Source organism: Cottoperca gobio, chromosome 15 (assembly GCF_900634415.1).
Source record: "Cottoperca gobio chromosome 15, fCotGob3.1, whole genome shotgun sequence".
In the NCBI taxonomy this organism is placed as follows: Eukaryota; Metazoa; Chordata; class Actinopteri; order Perciformes; family Bovichtidae; genus Cottoperca; species Cottoperca gobio.
This window is the reverse complement of record NC_041369.1, coordinates 5,270,004-5,294,281: the sequence shown is the minus strand read 5'-3', so window position 1 is coordinate 5,294,281 and position 24,278 is coordinate 5,270,004. Positions and strand designations below refer to the sequence as shown.

Below are 24,278 nucleotides of genomic sequence, written 5' to 3'. Positions count from 1 at the left end.
AACTCAGACACATTTAGGGACGGCAAACCTGATTGGTTTCCCGGTTTGGCCCTGACAGAGGATGGGCGAGATGATGAAAGAGAAAAGAGGTGCAATTAAAGATAGAAGAATAAAACACCGACTACTTCCTGAGGAAGAGGTCAGTCCCGACATCACTTTCCATGTTGTGGGTCATTGGTGTGTCACAGTGTGTGTTTCCTATACTGGTGCTTTTCAGCTGTTGTTTGCCATGCCTTTTCTAGATCTTCAGAATTCCTACCACCCTCTCAGCTCCCATTACATTACAGTGAAAACACAAGTGGACTATTGTGAGATCAATCCTCATTCAACAATGCTGAACACTCAAGGACACCTACACAAAGCGTGACGGAAGTCATAACATATTTAGATGTTTTAGACTTCTTTATGAAAGTAACCCACGTGCACAATCCTTTATGATACATTTTATTGTGTTTATTTGTACATGTACAGGAAAGAGTTTAATCTTGCTCGTCTCTCAAGATACTTTTGGTAAGAGCAACATACTGTACAGATCTGCCGAACATTAAAACATTTGTGTTTGTTTAACATCAGGCTTTCCGTTGGAGTTGGGATGAGTTGGGTCAGTTCATTGGTTGGTCAGCCAATGGAGAACTGATTGGGATATTTAATAATAAATTAATCCCTTAGGTGTTTTTAGATGGCTTAAATGTGTTGGTTTAGTTACTTTTCTGCATTTTATATGAATTAAGTCGCTTCAGGTTTCTTAGAGAGTGGGGTTAGAAAATGTAGTCATATAAGAATCGCGATTCTTCTCTTTAAGATTCTGAATCGATTCACAAATGCCAAACATCTATTTTTGGTATGTTGATGAAACAAAAACTCAACTACGAGTGCGCAGTTCAGAACCCCAACAGGGTAGAGCCGGACACACAGACATTTTCTTGTAGTCCTTCAGAGAAGGCAAACGTTTGGGCGCATTTTGGATTGTTTAACTTAATTAATTAACTTTGCACATCATCACCCAGAGACCAGAGCAGAGGACTGAACTTGATCACAAGCAAACAAGTTAATCTGTTTATACAAATGACATTAAACTGGTAATGTCGATCAGTTAATTAGATTTTACTATTCTTATACAGGCAGAGAGACGTGCTTCCAAATGTGTAGTTAACGTAAAAGGATGTGAACTCGCACATATTTAATCGAGAGTCGGTTTTATCTCGAATCAATTCTGAATCGAACCATGACACCAAGAATCAGAAACAATTGTTACGTCTTGGGATATGAATGAACACTAAGCCTTGTAGCTACAGTATACCAGCTCCAACAGGCCACAACATAAACTGATTCAATGGTTCCAGAGTTATTTAGTAGCATCAGTCGTGTGCTCTACATGCCACTGTTAATCATTCATTGGTATATAATTCATCCACAGTATGTCAATCCATAAAACAAATTCATGAAACCATTATTTTTGATTAATTCATTAAGTGGTTGAACGCAGTATGGCTTTAATTGACTTTAGCTAAAAGTTAACTTAGATAAAAAAAGCAAAAGCAAAATTGTATACATACTAATGAATGTCAAATAGCTTTTAAAAATGTAACACAGCGTTTACAGTATACTGTAAATATCTAAACGGTATTTAAATACAGTATGTTGTTGAGACAAGTTGAGATCTAAGTGAACAGCATCTGTTGGAAAGCCAAGTTGTCCTGTGATGAAAAGACACACACGCTGCTGAGACAGACAGTCAGCTTTTTATTATTAGAATAAGGTAAAACAAGACATTGCTCTGAATGTCATCAGTGAAACAACGAGCTGTCTAGACATCAATAATGCAGGCATGAGCTGGAGCTTCTTAAATGTTATTCTATAATCAACAATTTGTTGTAAAAGGGTACAGATCTCTGCCTGTATGAGCACCACTGCAACACTACAATGACTGTGTGTCTGCATAGCAGTGGCTCTGTAATCGAATCACTAATGTCTGATTGGGGACATGGGCCAACATTTGGGTTTGACACAGTTGTACGAGTCGTACACCAGCAGCAACCTCAGGGTCTGAACAATTAAGCCAATGCGGAAGTGCCTTAAACTTGTATTTTTTCTGATGACCAGCAGGGGACGACTGCAATGTTTGCAAAAAGATGTCAGATTGTATAGAAGACAATGAAAAAATTATGAGTTTATGGACTCAATCACTAGGTTCAGGTCTTATTCAATACAGCAGGATGTTCATTTTGTATATTAAGGTCACATTTAGAGTAACATAGATGATAAAGCACGTATGCTTTTGGCTACCTTGTGATTGACAGGAATGCTACCAGTGTTTTTACAGGTTGGGTGTTGTCAAGTGTTTTCATCTTAGAACTTTTAAAGCGTCATTTCCATTCATGAAAGTAGCTTTAACATATTTGGTCACTTAAACATGTCTTGTTCAGCATTTATCTGTACTTTGCTCCACCCTCTCACTTCTTCTCACCACAAAAATGATCCTCACATTAACCCCCGTAAAACTGCTAAGTTGTTACTTTTTTACGTTTTTTTTTATTTTTTATAAATTAAACAAACAAGATAGATCCATGATAGTTGTTTTCCCCCGTTTCCTGCTTTATGCTAAGCTAAGCAGCTGCTGGCAGTAGCTTCATATTTTCTGTACAGACTTGACAGTGTTGTTGATCTTTTGAAACTTTAAGCAAGAAAGCGAAAAATGTATTTCCCAAAATGTGGATCTATCCCTTTAATTGTACTGTGGCCTCTACACGAGTGGCTTTGTCTCCACAATCAGAAGGGAGTTTTAAAATCTTACACACATTCAGTGTTTTACTTACACATTCAAATCTATTGAGGAACAAAGCATCATAATGCTGATGATGACTTCCACTCTCTAATTTTAGGTTGACCTTACTTACAATAAACAGGGCACTCACAGTTCTAACAGTAAGAGCACTTTTGTTTTCTAAAGGCGTTTGTTTACTATTTAGAAATACAACACACAAATATAAGGATTAATCATGCACTGCAATGTCTGATAAAGGCGTTCTCTAAATGAAAATAAGCGAATACAAGCGGATTTCATGTTGACGCAGTGTGACACAACGAGTGTAACCTTTATTATGTTAAATTCTGTTATAGCTGCAAGGTGAAGTGGTATCCCTCCACCCAAAGCTTAGCGGACTCTGAGCCTTCGTTTCGAGCTCAGTCCTCTTATTGTAGCATTTCATCCACTCCTCGTGTGTGACAGCAGGACTGCTGGGAGTGTTTATTTGCTTGAAATCCTTTCTCACATTCAATTTGGTAAAGTCTGATAGTAACCCACATTAATGAAACATTGATGGTCACCGAGGCGCAGAGTACACTCTAAACATTATGTTCAGTGTTATGTGCGAGACACATCCCAAAGGTACAAGTATGGAGATGGGCATGTTTCATAACTTACGTCTGCCGTGTAAAACAACAATATTAAAAACACCAAGTATAAAATCAGTATTCTCATGAAATGACATAGTGGAAAATGTAAAAGTGGAGAATAAAGGACATCTCTTGAAATGTGAAATATAAGTGAGCGTCTACAGAGTATTAGGTTATAATTAAGTTAGGGAGTCCATAGAGAATGCAGTTGAAGGCTGATGGTGCGAGAGTCATTCTGTGGTGAACATCATCATCTTCCATTGAGTCAGTGAGACGCACTCCATCTGCAGAGGAACGTCAGAGAAAGAAGTAACTATATCTGAGGGTTGTACTGACATCCAGCTCAGATGGATTCATCATTTTAATGATTCTGCTCGACATTTATTATTTCAGGAACACTTTCTGTGAAGACCACAGCTGTAGTGTATCATGAGGGCATTCACAGGGAATTATAATGCACAATTCTTATTCTTCATGACTACACTCATAAACACACATAATGCTTTGTGATGCATTATATCAACAGTCATGAAACATTATAGATGTGACGTGTCTTATGGATGCTCACGACTAGTTATAAAGGTTGACTGATGGGCTTATAATACATTACGACTACCTAAACTCACCTAAACTGAGTACATATTGATGCATCTATAATATTGCAACCTTCATCATAACGTTTCATTGTTAGTAATAAGTGTAATGCATATTCAAGCATTTAAAAATAATCCATGCTGCATCATAAGTGATCATTACATATTAATCACTTACAATGCAGCAGATTCTTTTAAACTTCATATTAACTTGTGATACTGGATCGACTATTGAAGTATACTATGAGAGGAGTGCTGTCACTATATCAGATTTTCAGCACACGATTATCGTGGGAAAAATAATTCCAGATAACGATAATGATATCAAATTCATTCAAATCGTCTCTTTTTCTCTCAAAATACGAGTAAAGGGAGGTGGAGGTGGGATTCTGTACAAAAGAAAAATGACTTATTATTAGAGGCGCTGCATTATTTACACAATATTATCATATATATTGTATTATATAATTTTTTTTTTTCAATACTGGTCAGGTAGTAGTTATGTGCATCTATAAGACAATTATAATTCATTTTAAGTCACATCCATAATGTTTTATGGCTGTTGATAAAGTACATCACAAAGCATTGTGTGTGTTTGAGTGTAGTGATGGGAAAAATACAGGAAATACTAATTGTTAAACACAGCAGGGGACAGTCCTCAGTCGATTGAATGAGCACGTCTGGGACCTGAGTTGATCAGTACATCTGTGTTTACTGTACACCCCCATCTTGTAGAACAAAGGAAGACTGACCTGGAAGCTCTTCATGACTTCCTGTCCTTTGAATGGGTATAAATACTGAGGCTGGGAGAGTTGCTCCGGTGAGCAACACAGCAGACTTTACAACCTGTATGTGTGTGAGTTTGATCATCCTTTGTATGAATAAAAGTCGGCTCCTTCTTGCAAGAATATAGATTAAACCCTTTTATTTGATTTGAATCCTGACTTCATGGCGTTATTAGGAATATATTTCCAACAGTAGTCACTATCAATGCATTACAATTCACTATGAATGCCGTCATAATGCACAACATATGTGGACTCTAGAAACCCTCACCCAGAGAATGAGTAGGTATGTGATGCACTTGACTATATCTACAGTACATAGAAATGCAAATGTGAGGTTGAATAGTGAGTAGGATATACAGTACCATATGATCCTGTGACCTTGTCATGTGGTATCTCTGAACTGTCCCCTCTCCTCAGGGCGAGGACGGTCTGACCAGATGTCTGTCTGACCCTCAGCAGATCTGCACACACAGATTGTAAAACTGTAACTGCTAATAAAAGTACATTTTTTTAAACGGTTCAATTACAATGTATTAGGTTGATGTATAAAACCTACTGTCTAGTACATTGACCATATTGTGTGTGTTCTGTTGGAGGCTGCTGTGCCATTGGTTGAGGACAATACAGCCGACACCCCCCAAACTCAACAGCAGAGCAGTCTCCAGGGGTTTCTCCAGGTCACACTGTCCTGCACTGAAGAGAAGTGAGATTATGAGAGACGCTCTGTTTCTAGAAACTATTACCAAACAAAAAAGCATTTAGTGTCAAAGGCAAGAGACACACACATTAATTATCATTATTGTAAGTGAATCCAATAAAACACATTAGGGAAGCAAAAATGATAACATATATAAGAGGCAAGAAAAGTAAGTGCAAATGAATTTGACAAACTGAGGTTGAGCTTCATTGGATAAAGCTCTGTCCTTACCTCTTGTGCAGGTCAAGGCTGGATTGGCGGAGCACACTGGCGTTGTTCTGAACCCGGTCAAAGAGCAAAGCCAGGCGACAATCTGTGGAGAGCAAACGTCTTTATCATTATCTGGCAACACAACAAACACAATTCCTCTAGAAAAAGACAAATAACATCTGTATACAAACTATATATACCGAACTCACTCTTCACAAATACACACACAGAGTCCGAGGTGCGTGTCTGTCTATCTCTCTTTCACCTGCGTGAAATGCACCTGTGTCTCTTTCACTTTTTCATATACGTTTCCAAATAAAGCATAAACCAGTGTTGAAGACGTCCACATGTTCCGCCCTAAACAAAAAGAGCTTTCTCCAACTCCAGCTGAACACAATCACATGTAAGTGATGCAGTAGAAGGTAAACACCGGTGTCTGTGCGGTAAGTAAAGCACAGAACCTTGTTTTAAAAAGTTGTGGTAAAAAATATCAAAAGGTGCTTTAAATAATAAAGTTTGCATTTGCCTCAGTATAGAGCCACAGTCCAGCACCAGGATAACTTTTGTTCCACAATGAATTCTTGTTGTATTCAAAATCATTTCCCAGGAGGTCTGTTTCTAAGATTCATAAGAGCTGTATGCTGACAAAATTATACTTTTTTTAAACGTTTGTTAAAATTAAAATAAATGTCAGTATTTACAGTATTAGATTTGCATTTAGCTTAAAGTTTGGATAAAACAACCGATCCTTATGTTTCACCCCAGCCCTCTATTCAAACGGCTTTCTATTCTACGTACATCACGGAGCAGAGGCGTGAACAAGCGTGGGACCAAAGGTGAACTAAATACTATGAAAAGCAAAGGGGGTAGCAGCAGATGGAACTATTAGTTTAACATGATATTTTGTACACATTTGCCATTTTCCTGTGATTTGTCACTGAAGAAAACTGTCTTGGAGCACGAGGCAAACACGCAGGGGCAGAAATACAGATGTCGCTGCGTGAAGCTGGGGCAGGCAGTTTCTTTTTGCCGTCATTGGGCGACGAATCCATAATAACCTTTCAGCTTATTGTAATTCAAGTGGTCTGAGAGAAAACCTGACTTCTCTCGCACCTCCTCTTGGCTCTGTTTTCACAACATTTCAGAGAGAGCGTTCCTATTTGCTGTTTTCTACAAACGCAGATGTTTACGCACAACACTTCAGACAGCCTGTTTAACGGCAGAGAAGATGCTATTTCAGCATCAGCAACAACTGCAAAGCAAACCAAAACAGGGCTGCATGATCAAATGTATAATGTATATGAGGGTATGATGAGGTTAAATGATTGAGCTTATAATATGATGGGAAACAGTGGCAGCATTTGGTCATTTGTGCTACTTCTGCTTTTGTTCATTATGCATCATTTCCTGGAATCACTTTGAGGCAGAAGAAAGAGGCGCTACTTTTTCTCTGTAGATGATATATACCTGTATGTAACTATACATAAACTATAAGCTAAAACATTACATTTCAGCCTTAGGCCTTCCTCAGAGGCTCAGTGTACTTTTACTGTTACTTCAACTCAGTCCATTTATTTATTAGTAAACAAAACAGGCTTTTACTGTACAAGCACTGGGACCTGACCTGCAGGTGTGAGACACCAGGTGTGTGTCAGTGAGGTCATCTTCTCTATTGCAGCAAGAACAGTCAGTGCCCTGCAGCTATTCTGGCTGACTTCCTATACAATGACAATCGTGTCCATGTCTGTAGCGAGACACTGCTGCTGCCCCCCCCGCTCCCCCCCTCCCATTGTTATTGAGCTGCCTGGGGCCAGAACAGCAGTCCACTGTGATGTGAGTCTACCAGGGAGGGACAAAGCTCGATGACTGTTATAGTTGTTCTGTTAGTATTACAGAACTACTGTTACTACTAAAAGGCTCAGTGTTTGGTATTCAGTGGCAGAAATGGAGTATAATATTCATAACTATGTTTTCATTAGTGTATAATTAAACTAGGGCTGGGCGATATGGCTTATGAATAATATCTTGCTATTTTTAGGCTTAACCACGTTATACTATTTATATTTTCTCTAAAATAATACTAAAAAACAAACTCTTTGATTCCACCCTCTGATGCATATCATACCAGCGTGATCATTCTAACCAATATGAACTCTCCATTTTCAAGTCAGATTGGTCTTTGCAAATGTATTCTTTATGTTTAATCTTGACTAATTATTCACACAATTGAAAAACTTTTTTTGTCGGCGGTAATAAAAATAAATAAAATCATTTTAATAATTATTTAATGGATATTAATTTTGTTTAAAATGTTTATTCATGTATTATTGTCAGACTGACTGACTTGAATGAATGAGTTAGGGGAGGCTGGCATCTTTAGTTACCATTTATGACCTAAACACTTATAAACTTCATTTGGTTCCCTCCAAATATAAAAACGCAGGCCTCATACTCCACACTCATTCGCTAAGGAGAGTGCGTCTGCAATACATCGCTTGTATTCGATGGATCTCGCAGGCCGACCTGAAACTAAGAACTGTTTCGTTAGCTTGGAATACGCCCTTCATAGCTACTTGAGAAGCGGCTCCTCTTCCACAGAGTCCACCATGTTGCACCCACCATGTTTGTACAGCAGCCTCAAAGCAGACAAACCAAACTCTGCCCCCCCCCCCCCCCCTACGTTCCCCCCCACGGTCCACCTTAGTTCTCCGACACAAGAGGAAGAGGAGAGCGGAGGGATATTCAGTTGGTTACAATCTGCAACCTCACTGCGAGATGCAATCCTACACACTGAGTCTTTCTACAAGATAAAGATGTAGTGACAGTAAAGTAACACAATTCCCAGATAAGATGCGAGTGCAGATGGTGCTGCATGTATTGCATGACACCTTCTTTTTCTGAATCTGCCATCATATGTCGGCTTATCATATCCTGATGGCCAATTAAGTGGGATTGGTCCCTGCTTGTTGTGAAGTAACAGCTGGAATTCAGAGCATGGTGTCAGTCACACTATAGTTAGCAGCACTAGTGGCAGGCTAGAGGGAGGCACATATGTCTCGCCTGGGGCGATGTGTAAGGCCAACCTGACATCTCTGTCAATCACACTAAGTCCACCCAAAGTCCACACATTCTCAGACCACCTTTGTATGCCGGTGAAAGAGAGGAAAGAAGATTTTGGTCTTGTGAAATATCTTTGAAGATGTGAAGAAGTTAAAGGCCCTTCAGGGCAGGTTATTATTTATTTAAAGAGCACTGAGGGAGGGAAAAGGCCTCCTCTCATAATTGAAAAAGAGGGAGGCGGCCAGGGGTTCTTCTAAGACTACTCCAAGAAAATCAAAAGGTTTGAGTTTCTAAATTGGTAATCACCCGAGACAAGAGACTGAAGCTCGGCTGCTCTTTACATCCGGAATAAATTAAAACCTGGAGTTTCTTTTTTTTTTTTTCTTTGAGAAAAATAAAAAACTTTGAATGACTGAAATTATTACCATATTCCTAAACAAACCTCATTGATTTAGTCAGTTATATGATATTTTGTACAGGCACTGAGTGTTGTGGGAATGTTATAGCAGGGATCTGATAGTAAAACCTCATTGATCTCTATTTCTATATTTACCCTCACAGGGAATGAAAGATTGATGGGTTTGAAGAGATTAAGCCTGCTCTTCTATTTATGGTTTACATAATCCGCAAACAGCTCTGCTCCAAATGTCAGTCATTCAGTATTACAGTATTATGCCTCCACTTTTTCTTCCTAATTTACCATTTAAAAGGTTTTAGAAAAAGCCAACAATATATGTGTGTGATTTAAAATCTGGTCCGTTACGAAGACACAGATGCTCAAACCATTTGATGACAAAGACTTGTTCTCTATCATTCTCATCATTTTGTGTTTTATTTGACGTAATGACATTTATATCGATCGTTTGTTATTAGTTTGAGACGGCCTTACTGCAGTGAGAGTGGTAACGGGGCACAGAAGTAAACCTGAAGGACACCAGCTGAAATTTAAACATTTAAACATCTGTGGCAGCCGAACAGCGTTTAATCACTGGGTCCTCCGAGGATAATTCAGTTCCCGGTGGACTCCTGAATGATGAACAATGAAGAAATCCTAACCAGCAGAAGCTGACTGCAGAGAAAAACTCCCATGATCCCACACTACTTCACAACACCCCATGTGGCAGACAATTACATTTTGTGTGTTTAAGTGTGGATGTTTATAGCATGCAACAGACCTGTACATCTAGTTTCTGTGTGGACATCTGGGGATGTTCAGCATACTGCTATCTAATATTTTTAAAACAACATCAATTCATTCAAATAACAATGCGGTATGTGTGCACAGTACCAGACAGGTTGAGGGCTGCCAGTTTGTCCGGTGGAATGATTGCCATGAAGCGCTCCATCCCCAGGTAAGTGAAGGCACTGCATCTGCACAGCAGCTGCTCGATCTCGGACAAACTTGATACACATTGGAAGGGTTAGCGCTGTAGAAATGATCAGGTGTGTTGCAGCGTAACAAATACAGTTAAATCTCAGTATGCTCAGTGCAAAGAGCCAACACAGACATGCTGCACTGCATTGTAACCTGGGCGTTCCTTTGCTGCCCATGAAGCCCTCCCACAGATGCTGGCCGTGGTTTTCCAAAATCTCTTTCATCCTCGTGCTCAGGCTGGTCCCTTCTGTGCCAGACAGACAACAACATTAGACATATTATCAAACTTTCCACTTGCAAAGATGGGAAAAATGTGTGATGTATATAAAACACAACATTTGCAAGGATCCTCCTGTTACATGTGACAACTAAGACAATTGTGTGTGTGTGTCTATGTTACCAGGTTGTTATTGGTGTTTATGTAGAATGTATCCTCAGACATGAAGTTTACATTACAGGTCATTGAGCAGATGCTCTGATCCAGAGCGACTCACAGGGAACTAACTACAGGGCTAAGTGCCTTGCTCAGGGGCACAATGGTGGCAGCCCTGGTGTTGAACTCACAACCTTCTGGTGTTGTATTTGGAAGCCATTAGCAACAACACAGTGTATTTCTATTCTTAGGGATTTACCAATATAAGGTATATCAATGTACCAATCAATGAAATTAGTACTTTGAGATTTGTTTATTAAAATGAAAAGTGCGCTTATAAATAAAATGTATTATTATTATAATTAGTTTATTAATCCTATAAATATGTAATTTAAGGAATGCGTTTTCTTCAAAGAAATTGATTGAATCCTTTACTTACCAAAGTGGCCTTCATTGTGATGGTCAACAATATCTGTGGGAGTATGTTAATAATAATAATAATAATAATAATAATAATATAATATATAAAAAAGATTTCTATCAATATATGTCAATAGATATATTATCAAAAAAAGATACATTTCAAGTTGCGCGTATCCACTGGGAAGGTGTTAGAAGGCAACACATGACTCACAGGTATCTGGGTACATAAATTCAAGTTATTGCAGCTTAAACCAGTGATAGTTACAAACATGAAGTGTAGAGTATATACTACATACGCATGCAAATATGCAAATGCCCATTGCAAGAAAGAATGTTAGAGTGGATTTTAAGGAGACGGAGCAAAGGAAAGCAGAAAGGGAAGGGGTTGGTGGAAAAAATGGAAGTGGTGCATGACAGGATAAATGCGCAGAAGCTAGAAATAGGATCTTTATGAAAACACATTATGTAATTGATTGAAAAAGCAGAGTTAAAAGGGAGGCGAGAGGAACTTAATTGCCAGTGCTGACAGCAGGTAAAAGTAATATTGCTGTCTGTATCTGGCAGGAACAGATTCATTTACTGAACTCACCACTTTGATGGCTTGGCTTTGATCTCCCCTCCCCTTAGTTCCCTTGCCACCTTTGGTCTCCTTTTTGTTGTCACTTTCAACTACTACAGACAGGAAACAGAATTAATACATACACTTGTCTGCAAGGTAGATTACACAGCATTTGGACTGTGGGAAAAAAACATTATCAGTATCTGCAAAGTCAATGACATTTATTGGTGACTGAAGAACAGTTCTAAAAGTTTCCTCATGGCTGCAGCATCTATTACCCTCTGCAAATAAAAAGCACTGACTGTTGATTAAGCCTTGATTATCAATATAATTACGTAACTAATATGATTCTTCCTATTTCTCATCAAACAAACGTTATATATTGAATATTTTCACCGTTACATTGGCATCTAAAAGCCCTTTTATTTGGCACTACACTCCTCAACATTAGAAAGTCCCTATTCCTACGCAGCTGTGCCTCGCTTATTAAGGCACATTTGGGTACAGAAGGGCTGTTTCGAGATCAGACTGTAAATAAAATCAAATGTAAGTAAAGTTCATCTAAATGAATGAATCCATTTAGTATGAGTAGGTAGGGAGGGATGTTTATATTCAGGGAGAATAAGCCTCCCCAGCACTGTTTAGAGGCATACAAGTGGAAACACACCCACACAGACACAAACACAAAGCACTGAAACCGCTAAGAAGATTATTAGATGAATATTGTTGCATATTGATTTATTTAAATGTATTTCTCCCCTCCTTATTTTTTACGAATCTATTTACTCATTCATCCACCTCTGTCCTTTTGTTTGTTTCTATTATTACTGCTGCCACACATATAATATCATTAATGACTCAAAAACTGACATTACACAGCTTCTTCCCTACAACGATTGTTCCCCACACATCTTCTCCATACACATCTACACCTCTGTGTTAATATACGGTGCCGAGTACAAGGCAGCCCATTAATCGCAACCAAAACCACCAGGGAGCAAACTGCTACAAGCTCTTATCGACCAGGAGGACAGAAACAGTGAGCGTGTGCCACATACATATCGTGTGCACTCTGCACCCACAGGTGCACTTTGGTGTAATTGCTCTTCACCCGAGGGTAATAGTCATTTGGCTATAGGGTCACTGAGAAGAAACTTCTTGGCGGAGGCGATCACGGTCATTAATAACCTTGGGAAACGGGATCCGAGCAGGATGGTAGGAATAGGTGTTTGCGAAGGACTGGAGGTAAACGTGACGGAGCGTGTCGGCCAATCAGTCTCCTGTAAAGTGTAGATTACAATTGTGCTCCGGGTAACTTGTTTAATTAAGTGAGCTAACTGGAAACAAAGTCCAAAGTGGATGTTTCCATCTGGGGTTGTTTGCCCGGGTTCTTATTGGTGTTCCAAAAAATAAGTTTGTTGATGTTACAGGACTGCACTAAGTATTGGCGGAACTTGGGCAATGCAAGGCCTCCTTTAGAAGGACTGTTCTCATGATACATGTTTAATACACCAGAGGAACGACTGAGTTGATCAAGTGCGGATTCCTAAGATTCCTAGTTATCTTAATCTTTCCATGACCTTTCTAAAAGGAAAGAGAGACAGAGGAAGCTTGTTGGCGAGTGAGTCAAAAGAGAAATATTTTCTCGTGTCAACCTTTAACGGCAAGCTCCGGGCAAACGTTTCAGACCTTTCAGTCTGCTTTCTGTTCCAGTTTATGGAAGTTTTACGGCCCAGTTGTTAAATCTGCCACATTGAACCACTGAGCTGCAGGATGCTTGGAAGACAAAGGTCACAGCTCAATGTGTAGGCTACTAAGTGTGTCAAATAAGTATGCCTACGTTAGTTACGTAACATTCATAGAGTGTATCAAATATGGACGTCACCCATAGGTTTCTGAAGAGCCGTTGTGATGCTTATAGTGGGCGCCTGCGGCTGTCACCATCTTGGCAGTGAGGTGAGGCTGAGGCAGGCCCGGGGTGACGCAGCAGAGAGACACTAGCGGCTAGCGACCTGTTAGGGCACCTACCTGTCACTCAAACCTGCCATGCCCTTAATTATAAATAACTTTAAGCCTTAATATAATTTAAACGGGTGAGTTATATAAAATAAGAACTTACATTTATAACATTAACATTTGTCTTTTCATTGTTTGTGCTAAGCTGTCCTGTGTATACGTCACGAAAGCACTGCGCAGAATAACAAATAACCCTTTGAGGCACTATATCTTCTTGACACAACGGTAAACTGTAGATGTCGTGATTATGGTAACGATGGTCCAGAAAAAGATCAGCCATGTATTTGATACAGGCATTTGTTAGGAAATACATGTGTAGTTTCTTGCCTGTGGTATATGCACGTACACACGCACACACGCACACACACACACACACACACACACACACACACACACAGACACACGCACACACACACTAGTTAACAGTAACCTTTGAACATTCACTCAGATTATGCAAATGATTCAACCTTTAAAAAGGTAAAGATGTCTGCAGCGTCAGACTCAGTGCTCTTTCTACTCCCTTTTTCCCCAGAGGATTTAAGCATCATTGCCAAAAAAACATTGGACTTTTTTCTTGGGATTTTACAAAAAAAAACCCTGTGAGACTGGAGAGGGACACAATGCAGTGGATAATATAAATACAAATATAAATAAAGCAAATGCGTTTTTATTTGTTTTTTTTTAACATGAGAAATATTAAAGTCCTCCCTGATGATACTCCCCTGCCCTGTGTTCCAATCACACTTTTGGGCAGTGAAAATTAATTAATTAAATTAAACGCAGATATTCTCCAATCTATTGGTCTTCACAATACATTGAACAATGTGGCAACTCTGATTAGAGTGAAACTTTAGTAATTTAAACTAAACAACAGTTAACGGCTGTTAAACTAAACTTCACTCCTTCCTTTGCGTTACATGTCAGCTGAGCACTTCTTACAGAGAGCTAGCATTTGTTTTAAAGGATTAAGGAGACAAAACATTTGCCATTGACTTCAGTTTGAGTTTGCTCTTATATCAAACCTAAACTTGTTCTTCTCTTAAACTCTAAATTGCTCTGGCAGGCACATTAAAATGGCTACATTTAATGGACATTCACATGGCAAATGTAATATGTTGATATGTTGACAGTCCAACACTTCGTTCCTCTTTGTTGTTTCTACTTTGTACTTTGTTTACATCATAGACTGTATATAAGAAGAGGACGAAGCCACTGAGAGATTGGTTAGTGGACTACCGCTTTGAAGCTGAGAGTTGGCCTGGGCAGCCAATCAAATCAAGATAGAGGCGGGCTTTACTATGTTAGCACTTTGTTTCGATAGTGCTAGCTAGATAGTATGTGAGAGGGAAGGGGGATTTCATATCTCATGTTGTGATAGTTTTAATGTAGGCTTTACTGTCAGAGAGAGAGAGAGAGAGAGAGAGAGGCAGAGAGAGAGAGACGCAGAGAGAGAGAGAGAGAGAGAGAGACAGAGACAGAGAGAGAGAGAGAGAGAGAGAGAGAGAGAGAGAGAGACACAGAGAGAGAGAGAGAGAGAGAGAGAGAGAGAGAGAGAGAGACAGAGAGAGAGAGAGACAGAGAGAGAGAGCAGCAGAGAGAGAGAGATAGAGAGAGAGAGAGAGAGAGAGAGAGAGAGAGAGAGAGGAGAGAGAAGAGAGAGAGAGAAAGAATGTGAGATGAGAGCAGAGAGAAGAGAGAGAGAGAGAGAGAGAACAGATAAGAGAGAGAAGAGAACAGAGAGACAGGAAACACAGAGATGAGAAGGACGAGAGAGAGAGAGTATGAGGATGAGATGAGAGGAGATCGAGAGAGAGACAGATAGAGGTGAGAGAGAGCAGAGAGAGAGAGAGACAGACAGATGAGGGAGAGGGAGAGAGAGAAGGAGAAGGTGAGACAGACGTAGAGAGAGAGGAGACAGATGAGACGCGAGAGAGCGAGACGAGATGGAGTAGCGAAGCAGAGAGGAGAGAGACAGACAGGAGAGGAGAGACGCAGAGAGAGAACAGAACAGAGAGAGGAGACAGAGAGAGAAGGATAGCGAGAGAGAGAGGAGACGCAGAGAGAGAGAGAGACAGACAGAGAGAGAGAACGCCAGAGAGAGAGAGAGACAGACAGAGAGAGACAGAGAGAGAGAGAGAGACAGAGAGAGAGAGAGAGGAGAGACAAAGAGAGAGAGAGAGAGAGAGAGACAGAGAGAGAGAGAGTACATTATCTGTACCACTGAATTACGCTTGTGGTTTCTTAGAATTAGCAAAGGATATTAAAATTTAAATGATTGATAATAGGTCTGGATTAACCATTCTTTGGACAATTGAAAAAGCATTAGTAACAATTTAAGCATGGTCCGTGTTTAATTAGGGCAGTAATAACAGGCAGAATGAAATGACGTGGCTAACAGCAAGTCAAAACAGACTACACAGACAAGACTTACTGCTATCTGATGGTCTTAACGTTGAATGTTTATGGGAATGGTTAGGAATCCCGAGGCACTGACAGTGATTGAAAATGTGTGTGCACGTGTGTTTCTGTTACCTTGTTCTGGTTCTTCTCTGTTCAGGCGGCTGTGGAGAAGCTGGAGGGAGAAATCTCGAGACACAGAACTCAGGGCTTCCTCCTGCAGGACGGACAAGGCTTCCAGCGGCAACTCCAGCAACTTCCTGTCTGCCAGCAATACCACATACTCCCCTGGTTCTGCTGGTAATTTACACACACACACACACACACACACACACACACACACACACACACACACACACACACACACACACACACACACACACACACACACACACACACACACACACACACACACACACACACACACACACACTTTATAGTATTTTTGTTATTATATGATGCTTGTTTTGTTGTAATTGTTTTGGTGCCTTTGAAGGCGATGTCTTATTTTAACTGTGGAAAGCTGAATTTCCCTGAACACATTTACCGACATTGGTACCAATTAAGAAACCTTGGACCTTGAAACATTTCCTCATATATTGTACGTGTCATGACAATAGAAGATTGTTGTTTCTTTTTCTTTTTAAACTTTAAGATTTAGCTGTTCAACCACCTTCTCCACTTGTGAAGTTCATAACTTCTAACTGGTAAAGTTTGATTTCTCCAACAAATTTCATTTAAGTTAATTATTTAAAAACAGTTTATTGGCACTATAATCCCAACTGTGCCTTGTAAAAGTACTGAGTTATCAAATTGTGTGTGTAAATCAGCATGTATCACATTAAATCACAGGTGCAGAAACAACATTGGCCTGAGGGAGATGAGCTATAAAACATGCCAATAATACAGATAGGAATCAAAGCAGATGTTGGCTGTAGATAACCACAAGGCCCTTAGGGTTTCACAGACACCAGCAAGCTCAGACTGTACATGCTCCTCCTTTACCTGAGCTCCCTTTGTCTTCTTTATCTCTTACTTTGGTCATCTCAGGGACTGATGGTGCAGCCTGGGGCCTGAGGGAGATGAGAACAGGTAAGAATCACTCCAGCTACACTACGGTATGACTGACACAGACGTAGGATAGAACCAGATAGTGTGACAAAGTGTAAGAAATAGATACATGCAGCACTTGCTTTGAGTAAGCTTGCTGCATGCTTTTGTGAACGCAGACAGTGGAACAAACCCGACCAACCGAGATTAACAGACAAATCTTCACTTCAAAAGTAGCAAACTTTCCTTCCTCAGGCTGTGAAAACTAAATGAAATTCATCAAGTCTTTGTAGTAGACTTAAATTGGGGAATCTGATGACCTATAGTACAGTACTTCACCTTAAGCATGAGAAGTCAAACTGTGTGAGAAGAGGATTCAAATAGTCTTCCATATCTTGAACAATTTCTCTGAAATGAGGTCCTAACACTTCTGCAGCAGATGTCTGTATAGGAGAACAAGAAAAGACTAGAATTACTACCTCATGGGTAGTAGGCCTCTGCAAGTTGTCATCATTGATCATATCCTATTAGACTTTGTGTGACATTTTCATTATTAGCACATTTATTCTTGAGTTTTCTAATTAAAATGTGTTTTGTTAGATATAAGTGGATATTTGTGCCAAATTGGAAGAAACTCCTGTAAGGTGTTCCTGAGATATTGCTTCACGAGAAGGGGATGGGCGACAACCCAAGAACATAATGCTGTCACCGGCACGGAAGCATGCAAAGAGGAAGAACGTTTCAGTAGCTGTAATGCAGTATTTATTGTTTCAGGGCCACTGATTACTTTCATACACACATCTATTATCTATTGCAGCAACACAAAGCTTGGATGTAAAAGTCATCCGTCCCCAGTCAGCCAGAAGGAACACGAGCGAGATGATAATAATTGCAGTGGAGTGAACTTATTTATGAGGTTTGCGGTGGATAATGTTAATATGTTAATATAGAGAGTGAAAGAAGAGCAGAGGTCTCAATAAGACATACATGGAGAAAAACACGATGCTCCTCAGAGTCCTCCAGCCTGCACTCTGCACTGTGCCAACAGGCTTGCTTGAGGAGGGCATGTCTAGTCTCCAGGCCAAAGGCCCGAGTCTGCTTCCTCAGTGACAGCAGAGCCTGTGGGCAGACTGAAACCTTGGCCACCTTAGAGCACGTCAGGGAACCTGCAACAACAGAATTATTGACACACAATTAGACGTGCATACTCACAGACGCACACTGGCTTTGTACCGTAATTGGTCCCCATGAGCACCTCCACCCCCTCCTCCTGGACCTTTTATTAGAGCCCCCTCTCTCTGCTTCTGTCTCATCTTATTGTTTCATCACTGTCTTTTCTGTTTCTTTCCCTCATTCACAGGCAGTGGGTGAAGATGCCAGCCTGTTACTTTTTTTCCACAGACAAGTCCCAGGCGAGGTGGAGCGAGCAGGTAATACAGTATGCTAATACCCTGTGAGGACATGCCAGGCCTGTACCAAACAGGGGGAATTTGGCTGATTTATTCTACACTCTCTTCCTCTCTCCTCGTCTTCGTTAAATCTGAACGTTTCTTCTGCCTTGCAGATAAATGTTACCTGGGAATACTAAATGAATTTGGCTCAATTTAAATGCTGGCACAATGCTAGGAACAGAAATACATAAATGCAGTACATCTTGTGTTTGAAATGGCCCACATCTCTTACATTAATAGGAAGTCTGACAGCCTTTGTATTGTGAACATTGGTTTAAATAAATGTACAACTCTAACCTGTAGCTTGCGTCGTCTTTCCCTTTTGATTTGGAGCTTTGGTCATCTCATAGAAGGCCCCAAAAAGGTCTGACCTAAAACGAAACAAACAAACACTTTTACCTGTATACTGTATGTTAACATAAACAGATGCATCCCATCTCTATCCACAAGTACACAACAAGTCTAACAATCAGCCCTCTAGTGGCAGGTGTACCACACAGCAGGCCCCTTCTTCTCCAGATGCAGTATTACTTTAGCCCAAACCTATTGTGACTTGCAGTCATTTACTTATGTACCATGAAACTGTCAGAGGCAGATGAGGACGTCATTTACAGCAGGGCAAAGAAAGAGAAAGAGTTAGAGAAAGCAGACAAGGACAACATATGAATTACCCATCTTCAGAATGCTGGAGCAGCAGGATTTTCAGGTTGGGCGGAAGCTCTGCAAGGATATTAAGGTGGCTGGGGTGGATGGTCAACTGGCTGAAGGCCTGCAGACACCACACATTTATCAGTATAGTATACAAACTTAAAGTGCTTAAAAGTTAGATTTCAGAACATGAAAAAGCCGTTTTCACAATAGAGGATGTACAGCAGATCACCAGAGATACAGTATAAGGGAACAGGGGAAAGCTGAATTGTCCTTTCCAATATATTTTCAGATCCCAAAAGACTTGCCAGGTTTGAGTGTTTTCTGCAAGAAGTTCAACATTTCAAACATTGAAGAATTCAAAGTGTCTTTGTTGTCAGTAAACTAATATTAGATTTACATTTTAGGCATTTAGTGTTGTCATTTTATCAAACTGTGTTACTAAGTAGAAATGTCCCCGAAAAGGAAATCAGGTGCTTTTTTTTTTTAGCATTGCTGTGTTTCTGTCGTGCATCATTTTATTAGTTATAGGAAACTTATGAGTTGTGGTTTCAATCAAACAAACTGAAAGGACAGAGTTGCAGAATCTCAGAATCCCCCTGTACAGTAGGTGTCTCCCGGAGCACATTTTGCCATGACGGCACACACACAGACTCACAAGGTGAAAACTATCACTGTTACGGCCAGTAATAAATAATATATATAAATACTCTATTGAATGAATTAAACATGTTGCAGAGTGAAGCTGTGTGTGTCTGTATGTGTGCGCACATGTGGACATATTTAGATTTACAAAAGTACCAGGCATGATTTGTCAGAAAACATCACAGATAACACGATGACATTTTAGTCAAGTCCATGTTATCAGATAACATCTCAATCAGTTTCTGCTTTGTCATGTCGGTAATATATCTGATCATAACATAATTAAACAAGAGTCACTTCACTTGTTTTAAGTTCAATTAAGGACTAACCAATCAGATAACCAATTATACCACCAAGGTCAATTATTAGCAACTATTAATATGTATTTTTACTGGTAATATTAACACATTAACATGTTTCTGCCTTTTATAGGGAAACTTCTTGCTGTACTTTCTTCACAAGCTGCAGATGCCACAAAGCTGTCCCACATAACAGCTACTGTACATGTTGGTGTGTTTGAAGGTCAAGTACTCGGTGTGGTTTTAGGAGCGCATTCAGAGCAAAGGCCATAACAGTGTGTGTCCCATCAAGGGAATTTGCCGAGCCAAGTATGACAGCCTCCATAAATCATGAGTGGGGGGGGGGGTTTGGTGACCTGGTACCTTGGAGAGGCTATTGAGGGAGTCCTCCACTCCGTTCAGCATGCTGCTGGGACTCTCCTCCTGAGAGAGGAGCAGTTTCCTGTGAAGGCTGAGCAGAGCGGAGAGCTGGGACACACTGGTGCCAGCGCAGGCAGAACTTAGGACCTCAGCCATCATCGCAGCAGTGCAGCAGCTCTGGGAATAAAACAGCAGATGGATGAAGGAACTATTGGTAATAGCAAGAATTATAGTAGGAGAACCGCTACGTAAGAGAAGATGATGTGTGGGAACAGATGCATAGAGCCACCTGCGTGGAGTCCATAGACTGTGAAAAGGAAGTGGACGTAGTCACCATGACGTCACCCATTGATTTGTGGACTTCGGTTTGAAGCCTGGAGTTTGACATTTTGGCCATCGCCATCCTGTCTTTTTGGAACCAGAAGTGACACGAGAGGAGCTAAGTACAACCGAACGCTGAACAAGACATTTTCAGGCGATTAAAACGTTACAATTAACTGAAAACACACTGTGAAAGGGTTAACGTTCTAAGACAAAAACATGGACATGCAAACCGGACAACATAGTGTTAATTACTATAAACTATAAAAGCAGAGCATACCCTGCTTTTACAGAATGAACACTGTGTTGTATTGAAGAAGACTAGCGATTGAGACCATACAGTCAGTCAGAGGCAGCATTTGGACCCATGTTTCATACACTGTACTCTTTATGGAACTTTCTAAAGTGTCATTTATAGAAATGAGTGCATAAATGTTATGCCTTCACTATAAAAACTATAAAAGCAGGGTATGCTTTAAGGCGTAGCTACCTTATGATTGACAGGACGCTGCCACGGCGTTGTCCGGTTTGCATGTCCGTGTTTTCGTCTTAGACTTCTTAGTCCACAAATCAATGTGTGACGTCATGGTGACTACGTCCACTTCTTTTACAGTCTTTGTATAGACATTATACAAACACTGCACACTTAGACAATGTAGTAAAAAAAATGCACATTTGATGGGATGCACAATACCTGAAACAGGGCAAGATATTGACCTGCCTCTGCAGGGTCAGACTGGCCATGACACTCCAACATGTTGAGAGAGGCATCAGCCAGGATGGAGGAGGGCAGCTTGTGTTGGAGACAAAGGCTAATGGCCTCAGCCAGCGCCTTACTGGCCTGTGCCAAAAGCTGCTGAGCTCGATGCCTCCTGCACTGATAAGGAGACATCACAGACACACACATGTACACGCACACATACACAAAATGAAAGCAGATTAACATTCTTGTACAGTAAGTCTGCATATCAATCAATCGAACATATACACCTGTAGTACACACACATGTATGTTACACTGTGTACATAAATTACATCGACATCAATACACAGTACAGTGAATCTGGATCTCATACTGTATGCACACTGAATGAGTTATTAGTTGCTATAATCATTCCTCCTCACCATACTGTTGAGTGATTTTTTCCTAACTTGTCTCCAATTGAAGTTTTCAGGGGGAAAAATCCACAGTCCTTTTACTGCAAAAATACATTCCAACGTTCAGCTGCAGCTAATATGAAGCTTACTACAGGCTTTAGAGAACTTTCTTGTTTTCTTGGACAGTGTGTCTAAGGTGAGCTGAGGGCGACGGAATCTTGGACAACAGGAAGTGTAACTCAATCAGACTTCTGAGGTCTCATATTAGCTTCATTGAGTGAGGACTGTGGGTTTTGTACCACATCTCTGCCACTGGAATTACATTAAGAAGGGATCTGTTCACATCAGTGGTGGAATGTAACTAAGTACATTTACTCAAGTATTGTACTTAATTATAAATTCAATTTACTTGTCCTTTACTTAACTATTTCCATGTTGTGCTACTGTATACTTCTACTCCACTAAAGAGTTAAATATTGTACTTTTTACACTCGTACATTGATCTGACAGCTTTAGTTACTTTACAGATTACATTTGTTCACCCCCTTCCTGTCCAGTGAAACCATTCAAACTAAAGGATAAAGTTTTCCTCATGCTTTGAGAAAATTATCCTACTTCTTAAGCTAAATAAACAATTTAAAAAGCCTCTTGGATGAGCTGGAGGATGAATCATCACAAAGCTGGAAACAGCTGTTTTTCTGAGCTCATGTCAAAGTGACTTCTAGAGAGACGTGGTTCTTACAGGACAGTGATGATACAGCTCAAATGAGCCCCGGCCTTAAACGTCTACAACATTACAATGCAACATACATGCAGTAGCAATAATAATCCAAAAGCATCATATATAAGAGTACAACAATTACAGGGAACATTTGTAATGTTCTGCCACTAGGGGGCTCTCAATCAAAACAATAACCAAAGATCATGGGAGTAAACTTGCTTCTCTGACAATTTAAGATCCAGATGACTAAACTATGACTAAGTGACTCAAATCACAATTAAACATTGTATATGTTAAGCCCACACAGGGGCCCTCTAAAGGCCTCAATCTGCAGTTCAGCCAGAAGTTCAGCCACAACGCTTTATTAATGCTAAATGTTTTTACATTCGTAGATACGACATTTCAACATAGTTTAAAAGGGAACAGAATAATTCACATGTTGAAGGTTTATGTTTCTACATAAGGCTAGATAAGTTCCACAGTATGCTTTTTAAAGGCAGGTAACTTTGTCTAGCTAAAGGACAGAAGCACAATAAATGAAGTGATTAATGTCTAGTCTGTGAAGGCATGCATCTTATTTTATAGGATTCAAATGACATGATACAGTTTGTATCATTACAGTTAGTCTCAATGCAGACACTCAAGTCAAGTTCAAACATTACCAATTCAGTCTTTCTTAATATTCCAAAATGTTGCCACATAAATAAAACATTGCCCCCGTTTTATTCTGAACCAAGTTTGATGTGGACAGTAGATCTCTCTGCGCTGACTTTCAATATGAGAACTATGCAGAGAGCCCAGGGATTTACCTACGGGGGATTTGAGATGTGAGGTGAACCTCAGTATAAACACCTTAGATTAGAGATGAGTCAGAGGAGATGGGATCACTTGTCAGGAGGTATGTACCTGCAGCTCAGCACTTTTGACAGAGGTCACCCTCGGCTTTCTTCTGCTTGATTCTTTTCCTTTCTCTGAATTCTCATCCTCCACGGGAGCTGCTTTAGGATCAGACCCGGCCTCATTCTGCACAAAGTTATTTCAAGATCACAGAACAGTGAGCGTGATTAGTATAAAATCCCCTTGTGATCACAAACCATGAAGACCCTGAGCTTCTCTCTCTTAAATGATGTAAGCGGATATCCATCTCTCTAATCACTATAAGCTTTTCACCCTTTGTAGCAACTTTTTCCAGGTTATATGTCCATTGATGTGTGTGTGTGTGTGTCTGTGTGTGTGTGTCCGCATCAGGATTCCCAAAAAGGCCTGCAAGTCAAATCCCCGAAGGTTTATATGACTTACATCAATTAAGTAATAGTGTGCTCAAAACTTAAAAAGTGATTTTCGTCTGGTATGTTGTTTTTGTTGTCACAACATTTCTGAAAGTATAAACAGCCTGGAGTAGAGTTACTTACAAAACAGGACCGATGCACTGTTGTCATTTCAAGATTTCGGTTTTACTTTAAAACTAACATTAGGGGCAGCTAGAGAAGTCAGGAAACAACAGTAAATAAATACCAGGTATATGAGCTGATGTAGGCTGATGATGCCACAAGCCTACACTGCATATACAGAACAGCAACACATATCAACACTCAATGCTCTAAACATCATGTAAACAATTTCAGTTCCTTAGAAGCTTTTAGAGCCCTGTTCAGGGATGGTTGATATCTGGGTACTTCAGGGATTTAGTATTGCTTTTTCATAAAAATGGTGGAATCAAAATAAAGTGATTTAAAAGAAGAACGATTGAAGTCGAAGCTGCAGCTGCCGAGATATCCTGACTTTTAGATCCAAGTATG

The 24,278-nt window shown here is 40.1% G+C and overlaps 1 protein-coding gene across 8 annotated transcripts in view; it reads right to left on the bottom strand.

Moving 5' to 3' along the window:
- Positions 1-2,498: 2,498 nt before the first annotated feature.
- cfap46 (cilia and flagella associated protein 46) overlaps positions 2,499-24,278 on the bottom strand; it is a 63,706-nt gene continuing 41,926 nt past the window's right edge. For 5 of the 8 annotated variants that reach the window (XM_029449943.1, XM_029449942.1, XM_029449938.1 and 2 more), the window contains 18 exons: positions 23,386-23,502; positions 21,356-21,538; positions 20,344-20,517; positions 19,060-19,157; positions 18,686-18,759; positions 17,925-18,103; positions 17,277-17,380; positions 16,893-16,960; positions 16,023-16,184; positions 11,505-11,587; positions 11,072-11,132; positions 10,932-10,964; positions 10,273-10,366; positions 10,033-10,145; positions 5,706-5,787; positions 5,334-5,470; positions 5,140-5,238; positions 2,499-3,680 (listed from right to left, as the gene is read on the bottom strand). In XM_029449943.1, the coding sequence (XP_029305803.1) occupies positions 3,565-3,680; positions 5,140-5,238; positions 5,334-5,470; positions 5,706-5,787; positions 10,033-10,145; positions 10,273-10,366; positions 10,932-10,964; positions 11,072-11,132; positions 11,505-11,587; positions 16,023-16,184; positions 16,893-16,960; positions 17,277-17,380; positions 17,925-18,103; positions 18,686-18,759; positions 19,060-19,157; positions 20,344-20,517; positions 21,356-21,538; positions 23,386-23,502 (1,977 nt within the window). In that variant the 3' untranslated portion in view covers positions 2,499-3,564. Of the gene's footprint in view, positions 3,681-5,139; positions 5,239-5,333; positions 5,471-5,705; positions 5,788-10,032; positions 10,146-10,272; positions 10,367-10,931; positions 10,965-11,071; positions 11,133-11,504; positions 11,588-16,022; positions 16,185-16,892; positions 16,961-17,276; positions 17,381-17,924; positions 18,104-18,685; positions 18,760-19,059; positions 19,158-20,343; positions 20,518-21,355; positions 21,539-23,385; positions 23,503-24,278 lie in introns of those variants that run through there. The other 3 variants (XM_029449940.1, XM_029449939.1, XR_003833529.1) reach the window with 3 other exon arrangements.